The sequence below is a fragment of the Ascidia mentula genome, chromosome 5 (assembly GCF_947561715.1).
Source record: "Ascidia mentula chromosome 5, kaAscMent1.1, whole genome shotgun sequence".
NCBI lineage: Eukaryota > Metazoa > Chordata > Ascidiacea > Phlebobranchia > Ascidiidae > Ascidia > Ascidia mentula.
Genome location: NC_138570.1, coordinates 770,313 through 780,350, shown reverse-complemented (window position 1 = coordinate 780,350; position 10,038 = coordinate 770,313). Strand labels below are relative to the sequence as shown.

Here is a 10,038-nt window from a genome sequence, read left to right as displayed (position 1 = left end):
CCAAAATTGTTGTTTTACAAAAAAAAGCGATATCAAAGGAAAAGTATTACCATGCTTTCGCATAGCAAGGCAGGATCGCCTCACTGCGCAGGCTGTTTATAATTGGCGATGTCAGCTCTCGTATAAAAATCTAAGCATCGTCAAATACTGGCTTCGTACTCAATTGTGTTCTTGGTAGAACTGAGACGAGACGGAAACGTACTTTAAAACTTGTAAGATTCAATCTCTTACCGCGGTTCTACTTCCGTCTCAACCTTGGCAGCAACATCCTAGTTTCATCTTCAATGATTTGTTTGAAGTTCAGACCATGAGTGGCTTGGATTCTTGCAAAAGTGTAAATATTCAACTGTTGTTCAGAGACGCTGTTTTTGTTAAAATCAACTATGTTGCTTGCCTTGCAAAGTACGTAGTATTGGAAACTACCCTTGTTTTTTAGGCCAACACTTTCCAAAAAAAAATTGTCATTTTGTATCGGTTTGTTTTCATGTTTCGCGTTGCTGCCCGACTTAATTTTTTTTACAAAAGCTGACCTTTAAGCATGAAGCCATGCGACGACACTTCTTCATGGTTTTGATATAAACGAAACGTTGATTAAATGCAATCCACATTCATTTTATGCCTGTAGGTTATGTTAAAAATCTTTTCTGCTGTCTCTAAATTAAATACGTTGGTTGGGCTGCAAGGACTGAGGTATTGGAGAAGCGCGAAAGTTTCTGTAAACATCGAAGCGACCCTGTTTCTCACCGTGATCTCGTCTTGAGACAAGGTGTTGTTTACCGATCACGCCTCTTTAACTCGAGACTCCGAGGCGGTTAATGCACAAGACAAACTTTGCTTTGACGACTTCGAGGGCAAATAAGGTCGTGTTGACTGAGCCCCAAGAAGCTGTTTTTCGCTCCCAAAGACTTGTTTTGTATTGTGATCGAGGTTTGTGTTCTTGTAACTTTTGACGTTCAATGCGGTTTCCTGCTACGAAAAGTCGTAAACAGTTTGCTTCGGAGAACAGGTGGCGTCAGCTTTTCAACAACAAGTCAAATGTAACTTTCTCCTTCTGCGTAGCGAGTCTTGAGTCTGGAGATTGCAACAGAATGTAGTCAGCGGTTTTGGTAAGAGAGATAGGCCTTCGAACGCTTACACAGCGATTTCCGAATCCTTTTGTCAATTAGACAATTGTAAAAGTAAAATAAGTATTCACTTAGAGATATACTAAATCTCTGAAGTTCATTCAATGGCAGTGGATTTTAAATGCAGTTATCTCTACAGGAAACAGGAATATCAACTTATCTTTTGTTCATTATCTATTGTTATACTGGCAAAGACAGTTAAACACTCGTGCCTAATTATGGTGAAATGGATAAGATACAAGTGTGTGTGTGTCTCAGGTGTAGGCTCGTGTCTTGGTTTGTAATCTGAATCTAATGCATTGCATCTAAGTAATATTTCACTTGCAACACAAAGGAGCTGCGACCTTCATCATGCGGCCGAGGTGCCAACAGTTGGTCGCCATTCTTTTCACTTTGTCCGTTGTCTGCATCACCGCCCAGCGAAGAAACCGAGACATTAGGGGGCAGATTAGGGGGAACATCACTGGGGACACTTACAGCCCCAACTTCAATGACATCACACCCGGTGCATCGTCATTGGCGTTTGTTTTTGACGTCACAGGATCAATGTGGGATGATTTAAAACAGGTCATAGCCGGGGCGAGGCAGATCGTCGAAACAACGTTAAGTCGGTCGGAGAAACCGCTTTACAACTACGTCCTGATCCCATTTCACGACCCAGGTGAGGATTTCTGTATTTGAATCTTTAAAGATGTTGACCCTCTTGATGTACGTCACTGTTTTAGGCGGTTGTCAAGTCGAGAGTTGTTATTTAGCAGTTCCATGTGCACTTGTAACGAAATATCGTTTTGTACAATGATTTGTTTATTTTCAATTTGCTTTTACACAGTAACAAAAGTCTACGCGAGCAAAAAAAATCGTTTTATTATGTTTATTTTTTATCAATCTTCTAGTTTACTGATAATCATTGCATAGCAGCAGCATTTTATCAAATTGCAATCACGATAAAAGTGCAGAAAACTCCCAGTAACCTCCATGATTCTGCTCCCCAACACCAGGAATTAAACTTCAATGGTTTAAAAGTCAACAGCTGTTATAAGCGTGTTGTCGTTAACCCAGTGGACCCCAGTTCAAATCAAACTTTACCTTTGTATACAGTGGTTGGACCCACCATCGTCACAAGCAATCCGACCACTTTCCAACAAAGTTTGAGAGATCTTTACGTCCAAGGTGGCGGCGATTGCCCAGAAATGAGTATAACAGCCATCAGGTCGGTAGTAGTTTTTCCTGCTAAGTGCCGGTGCCACTCAGACGGTCGTTACGGGTCGTTACTCACGCGTAAACTTATGGTTTTAAGTCAATTAGGTTGAATGCGTTTGACTTTGTGGACGAGGTAGAACACGTGGTGAGCTTTTTAACTAACTTTTATCGCGTTGCAGACACTTGGCAGTCTTGAACAAAATCAACTTGTAATTGCAAACGTCAATGGTGCTGACATGGAATTTTTTTTATAAATGTTTGTTTTCGAGTTTACCTGCAATCAGTGTGCTACTTTTGCTACCAGATACCCTGGAATTTACAATATAACTGATTTTCTGGCATAAGTTAACGTACTTTATTGTTCCGTCGTTTCGTCCGTCAAACAGCAAGACTTTATCAGGGTTTAACATTGTTTAAATAGAATGCAATCATTTTCGACTTTCCTAGGAATAAACATTAAGTGCACTTAAATAACCATGGAGCCAATATTATGAATTCTGTAAGCTGCATATTAATGTCCACATGCCTACCAACAAGTGCATTGTTTCCTCTATAGGGAAGCACTCCTCATATCCTTGCCTGGATCTTTCATCTACGTTTTCACCGACGCTCGATCGAAAGATTTCTTTCAACTCCCCGAAGTCCTGCAGATTATCCAGAGAAAGCAGAGTCAGGTGTGCAATATAGTGGATAATATATAAACAACCATGATCATTTTAATGTGGGTTTGGGATTAATTCAACTTTGCTTTAGATTACGTTCGTGTGGTGTTGCTCTACATTTGTCAAAAACTTAAACCATTCTTTTAAAAGTTGTATTCCAATTGCTTAATACTGCTCTTCTGGCAAACTTTATTGTATTTACGTTTCTCGACGTTATGCCGAAACGTCGAGAAACGTAAATACAATAAAGTTTGCCAGAAGAGCAGTATTAAGCAATAAATATGCCTGGCAGCATCAGTAACAATTTATTGTATTCCAATAAGCCAAGAATACATCACAGTAGCATTTCCTTATATCTAAGCAATATGTTTATCACAAATCGTGGTTTTGTGCTGAGTTTGTTGGTCTGCAATATTGTTGATTCTACACATTCTCAGGACCACACTGACGTTAATACCTTCAATCTCCCTACGTCTTAGGTCGTATTTGTGCTGACTGGAAAATGTGAGGATGACGATCACGAAGGTTACCAAGCTTACGAGAAAATTGCAGCTACAAGTTCGGGACAGGTTTTCCTCATCACTAAGGACGACGTATCAGAGGTAATTCACTGTAATCTAAGATCTGTAATCTAAATTCATTCACTTATTTAAGGAATCTCATCTGGCCTCGGTTAAGTATTGTCGTAAAGTCAACGACACCATCTGTATGTTTTAACGCCTTACAAATGGGGTTCCCGCAATTCTTGAGAAGGTAAATTATGGATTTTAACCTTGGCCAATGTTCACGCCAGGTTGTTAAATTCATCGAAGTTTCGGTCCAAGCCCACAAGGTAGTTCTTCTCGCTGCCGATCACGATGCCCCGGGAGTCCATGAGTGGTCGATTCCCTTTGATCCGGAGCTCCAGGAGATCACAATATCAGTTAGCGGACCAGGTAAATACGTAACATGGTCAGTCACTGCAAGTAAGGCCTGAGCTAACTGGCTGTATGTTTATTTAATGAGCATGCACTGAAGGTGTCCTGTATATACAATTGTGTTATGTCTAATTTTAGTGTTTTTTGTCCGATATAAACAATAAACGCATTTGGTGAAAAAATACGTATCCTTGGAACAAAATAACTGGTTCATAATGCAAAAAACATTTCAATAAATATTTGTTGAGCTGATGATGACATGAGTTGTTGGAGAAACGTCTAAATAACTAAAGCGTATAATTACATGTTTTTCAATATTTAGGCAGCTGTGTGTTTTTCGAATTATAAATCCTGAATTAGTGTTTCTAGGATGTTTCTTTGGCGTGTTTGATGTTGTTTGAGAAATTGCTTTAAACCTTCCGTTTATATAATGATTGTTACAGGCCGAAGACTTACTTTGATGGACCCCGATGGAACAATCATTACACCACAGTATGGCTTGGAAACTCTCCTAAACCTGGAAAAAGTTCTCATCGTTAACCTAAAGGAACCGCAACCAGGTTACATTTGATGATGTTGGCATGGAAACTGTAGTATATGTACCTGTTTATGGGTGTGGGTGTGACATCTATGTGCGACAGTCAAGCAACATGAACCAAGCAATCTCAGTTATTATTGTTGCCGGGCGTTACACATTTAAAAGAACTGTCATTCTGACACAAACGTACAAAGATTTTATGTTGTATTTTATTGTAATTGTATTTTAACCCTGAAGTCTCGCCGGATGATGAAGGAAACGTCGGTTAAAATAAAATCCATATAACTTTTGTGCCTAAAGGAGAGTTCTTTAAATTTAATTATTCCTGATTAAATTTTTTTTTCAAAAAGTTATAAATTGTCAGTGATCTCGTCACCCTTCATTTAAATTTCAACCCCACAGATATAAAGCGACCCTTCAATTTCGTATTCAAACAGAAAATACACAAAAAAAACGTGTTGTGGCAAAACTATAGATGGAAAAACTTGGTCGCTGTGGGATTTCGTGACAATCAACCACATAAGTTAAAATTGACCACATATGAGGATGGTCATATAGACTTCACACTTGGTTTTGTTCAGGTTTGTGGAGGCTGATCGTGGACAGCACAGGAGAACACACACTTCGTGTGACTGGGTTGAGTATTTTGGATTTTCAAGCCAGATTCTCCCGTCAACCGACTTTTAATTGGCTTCAAACTGAATTCCAGCCGGTTGCAGGTTAGTTGATGACGAATTTAACCTAAACTGTGATGTAATAATGTGTGGTTGGAAGCACTTCATCAGTTGTCCAGATAATAAACAAGAAATAGCGGCGTATTTTTGTAAGTTGTGAACTTTCTTTCAACTAAATACGGAGTTACGTGCAATATTTTTTGTTCGATTGTCTGTGCATTCGGAAATCCTCTAATTAAAAAATATTTCAACAATATTGTAGGTCCCAAATTTTGCACAGGTTGGGGTTAGATGGATAATCAATACTAACTAAATACATCGTTGTGTTTTGTTAAACTTTTGTCTCAACTTCAGGAATCAACACTTACGTCCTACTCAACGCGACGGGACTTCCCCATCCCGGGAACTTCCAGTTTCTCGATATTTTGGATATCGCTGGCAGAAATATTCAGGTGAACCAACATTAGGTCAAAATGCATTTCTTTATTAAAGAAAGAGATTAGTTTGTTTTGATAGCACTCATGTACAAGTACATTCAAAAACTTGTCGTAAAGTAGTTCGGTGCTAATGTGATTTTTTTGTTCGGCCAGCATTGCTTGTTAAACAGTTAATTTGTATTATGTCTTAAGGTTAAATCAAACGAATTTAGTTAGGATCCAAAATCTAAACCGATTTTTAGTCTCTGGTTAGTCTGTACGGTTTTGCTACTCGCGTATGTCTGGCAGCAAGTAAAATACATTTTTAGTTTGATAACAAAAAGAGTTGGCTGCCAGCTATACAATTCCCCATGCTTGCATGCAGGTTGAAAATAATCGTTTACTTTTACTATTCAATTGAATTAGTGAAAAGTCTGCATATAATATGAAATATTACGCAACCGGTATCGATATCACTAATGCTGGAGTGAAATAGTTGCAAGTATCCATCTCTCCACAGACGATCGAATTATCGACACCACGGGATCCAAACCAACCTTACCTATATACAGTTGACCCATTCATTCCTCCGAACCAACCATTCCACATGGCAGTCCGAGGTCAGACGGAAGATGAATTCCCTTTCATCAGAGCCACAAAGAACGCTGTGATCAACATCGTTCCTGGTGAGCGAAATTAGAAACTTTTTTGAACAAGTTTTGCTTAAGGAAGAATTAATATTGAAAATTGTGGAAAGGCAACGGTAAACCCTGTGCTTTATATTTTTAACCATTGGGAAAATTGCATCACATTCAATGTTTTAGGCTTCGTAAGTTGTTCAGTTTTTGTTTAAAAGCTTTTTCCTTTTCGTAAGTTGTTCAGTTTTTTAGTTTGTTTTGAAGTTAAGTTGTCCAAAAAGTACCACAAAATGTGGTTCCCGAGGATTAAAAAAAAAGTTGTTGCAGTTTTCATAACGATAAAATAAAAAGTTCTTCATATTGAATACTCATAAGGTAAAATGCGTTGACTGATCCAACTTTTGTTTTGTACAAATAGTGAGTCCAGTGGTTCAGATGCCAGAGACTCACCCCGGTTACTTCGATTATCCCGCCGAGATTCCGTGTCAAATCACAAGTCTTCTGCCCTTCCACGTGACTTGGAGCAGAGAGGTCCAAGGTCATTGGTTGCAGTTGCTTCCTCAACCACGACATTATCTGTAAGGAGGTTGTTTGTTTTTTATACTGAAAGATTGATGTCAGTTTCTATTTAAATATTGAGATATCCAGTCACAAAGTGGTTGACATCATCAGAATTTGCAAAACCAAAGATATATTGGAGTTTATTTGTGTAAATACTTGTAAATTAATGTGCACCTCATGTATCAGATTCGAAAATAAAGTATTAAGTTTACAAAGTATAGAAGCGTTTTGTTCTCCGATTTAATGTGCATGATGTCCTAATTTACAGGACTACGAAACTACTTTAACTTAAACAACTCTTTAGTTTAACACGAAGCTTAGAATCGAACTGTAGCTAAGCTTTAAAATGTTCCTGTGATTCGTGTCTCTCCAAAAGTGCCTTTACCAAAGAAATGAACATCACCGGTAACTCGAATTTCCTAAATAAAACAGGCGTCGTGTAACCCGCCAACATAATACACAGTTACCTGAGTTTTTTCCCTCTACAGAGACTCGGTGACCGATTATTACCGAATAGAGGAAGTGACGGAAGCGGCGGAGGGTAATTACCGATGTTACGCAAACAATTCCGAAGGTTATGGACACGGCCAAACTTTCCTCGATGTCGAAGGTAAGGTTTATGTCTGGTAAACTCCTCCGGAGAAATTAAGTATTATAGCGAATGGAGTTACATCTGTTATTATTCGAAATACATTATTTGTTTGTATTGGTGCCACGTGATTAGATTGCCTGAACCGAAAGAATAGTTGCCTTCTTACCAAAAGTGGACTTCTTAAAACCAAGCATAAAATCTGTTCGCGAATCGTGATCGTTATTTGTTTGTTTTTGAAAGCTTCGGGCAATATATTGTTTACGGTGTTTTTTTGCCACACCGGGATTCGAACCCAGGATATTTAGGGCAAAGAAACTGGTTATCTTTATGGTATGTTGGTCGGGCGCCCTAACCAAGGTTGCCAATACTTAAGCAAGTATTTTGTTGTAAAGAGCGCCCTCCAGTGATCACGGTTAATGGAAACGTCACTGTTGTCCCGGGAACGAACGCAATATTGACGTGTGACGTAATCAGCAACGTAGAGTTTACGTTACGATGGGAGAAAGCTGATGGATCGAGGTTGGAGAGGAGGCGGTGAGTTGTTTCAGATGTTTTAGCTTGGAACCTTTGACCGACGGTTGAAAATGTGTCGAAGGTTGCGGTAATGTAACTTCCAAACTTTCTAAGGGGGAAGTAAAGAAACAAGCCACAAATTAACAAAAAATCAGGAAAAGATAACCGACTGTATATAGTGAAAATCCTGAATTGGAAAAAACTTCTCTGAATATTTTTAGCAGTTTTGTATTTCACGTGAATGGAAAGGGCGTGAAATTATTCTGTCTTTCGTGATATTTCTGTTTAACTTAAAATAAGCCATTAAATTTCTCTCTGTTCATCTAATCCTGTCTTGTGATGTCACAGGTTCCGGAAGTTACGTAACGGATCGTTACTGATCCGTAACGCGAAACCACGTGACGAGGCGATGTACCAGTGCACGGCCGTGAATATTGGAGGAGAAACGGCGGAAATAATCGGACTTATTGTAGAAAGTAAGTTTGAGTTCCTTTAAGAAATAGTTGCCGTATCAATAAAAAGTATCAATAAAAAGTTTGCAATATGATATGTGCTTATATTTTCCCATACGGGGTTTTGAAACATATTGTTGAATTTTATAAGGGATACAGGGAAATGACAAGTGGTTTTACTGCTGCTGCCTGTTTGCACTGAATGGCTTCGAATTAAGTTTATGCTTTTTCCTAATGCCAATTGTGTTTTTATGAAAGGGCCTCCTCGAGTTACGATCAAACCGCCAAGAAAAACCGCTTTCTCCTCGGGTGACACAATTCGTATCGATTGTTCGGCAACTGGTCTTCCCGACCCAACCATAGAATGGCTCAAAGGTTCAACCTATTTACTGGATATTGGCAAAATCAGGTACAGCCTTCCGTACAATATTACAATGATAACACAGCAGTGTCCACATCCGTGTATAGTTATAATGTATAGTCTGTTCTGCTTCTGTTGAACAATTTCTTGGGTAAAATGTCACTAACATCCCTTTTGCGCATATGATAAGTTCTGGTTTACTTTTGGAAAATTTTATGTGCCAGAACGCTCAATTCAAGCAATTATCTTGTTACAAATAGCGCAATCGAATCAACAGTTGCGGCGTGCTCTGCCATAATTTGTGGTTTAATTATGTTAAGGATCGGCCGACGTGGGAAGTACTTGGAGATTGTGAACGCTGCATCAGTGGATGAAGGGGTTTACACATGCCAGGGATCCAACAGAGCAGGAACCGACCAAGCATCTGTTGAATGGTATTTCACAGGTAGGTCAAACGTTTAAAGACGTAAACTTATTACGTTTGTGAAAAAAAACGTGTCCACTTTATTTTGAAAACAAATGTCAATTTGTTTTTGCCCAAACATACAAGCACACGTAATTTGAACATACTTTTGTAAAGTATCACTTAATTTATTTCTGTTATTTTTTAAAAAGCGTGCCAGGATTGTTTCATTCATCCACTATTTTATTGCCACAACATTCCGAACTGCCACAACATTCGTAACACTTATTGAGTTGCTGATTGGTTCAAATGTCGTCCAATCAGGACTGGTTTGGACGACATTTGAACCAATCTTTAATCAACTGGCAACAATTGTTTTTTAGAAACTCCCACTGTGACCGTCCCAGAAAGTCACCTGTTAGTATTGGAAGGTACAAGAGTGACGTTGATATGTGACGTCACCGGCACGCCAAAACCAGCCGTTAGGTGGCACAAGGGAGGCACTCAGATCGTGACGTCACGTTCCTACGAAATCCTTGTGAGTATTATTTATTACAATCACAAGCCGTATTCGGACTAACTATGAACCTGGTTTGCAAATACCGAATGTCAAGCTGCTTGTTTTATTTTGGGAATGTTATTTCTCACCGAATACGAGTTTCTGGATTTTGTGTCACTTGCAATGAAGCGTATGTTTTGTCGATGACGAACTTCTTGTTTATGTTTATGTTACTTACATCGTCATCTTCTCCGGAAAGTTCACTGACTCGCATTTATTATTCTCAGGAAAACGGCCATCTTGTGATCTTACAAGCTGCCAGATCTGACTCCGACGTGTTCCGTTGTACAGCCAGTAACGTTGCTGGTAGAGCAACTGGTCGCATTACTCTTGAAGTCGGATGGCTTCCTGTAATTACCCACCCACCCTTAGATATCGGCATTGACATAGGTGAGTGATGAGTAAGGGGACGTATAGTTTCGTGCAAT

The 10,038-nt window shown here is 39.1% G+C and overlaps 1 protein-coding gene across 1 annotated transcript in view; it reads left to right on the top strand.

Annotated features, from left to right (window-relative positions):
- Positions 1-1,386: 1,386 nt before the first annotated feature.
- Positions 1,387-10,038, top strand: part of LOC145903405 (hemicentin-1-like) — a 52,520-nt gene continuing 43,868 nt past the window's right edge. The window contains exons 1-17 of the mRNA XM_082991489.1: positions 1,387-1,785; positions 2,223-2,334; positions 2,881-2,998; positions 3,466-3,588; positions 3,780-3,921; positions 4,347-4,463; positions 5,023-5,160; positions 5,470-5,567; positions 6,052-6,217; positions 6,588-6,747; positions 7,219-7,340; positions 7,715-7,856; positions 8,184-8,311; positions 8,546-8,696; positions 8,969-9,093; positions 9,435-9,589; positions 9,838-10,000. Of these exons, the coding sequence (XP_082847615.1) occupies positions 1,476-1,785; positions 2,223-2,334; positions 2,881-2,998; positions 3,466-3,588; positions 3,780-3,921; positions 4,347-4,463; positions 5,023-5,160; positions 5,470-5,567; positions 6,052-6,217; positions 6,588-6,747; positions 7,219-7,340; positions 7,715-7,856; positions 8,184-8,311; positions 8,546-8,696; positions 8,969-9,093; positions 9,435-9,589; positions 9,838-10,000 (2,470 nt within the window). The 5' untranslated portion in view covers positions 1,387-1,475. The remainder of the gene's footprint in view (positions 1,786-2,222; positions 2,335-2,880; positions 2,999-3,465; positions 3,589-3,779; positions 3,922-4,346; positions 4,464-5,022; positions 5,161-5,469; positions 5,568-6,051; positions 6,218-6,587; positions 6,748-7,218; positions 7,341-7,714; positions 7,857-8,183; positions 8,312-8,545; positions 8,697-8,968; positions 9,094-9,434; positions 9,590-9,837; positions 10,001-10,038) is intronic.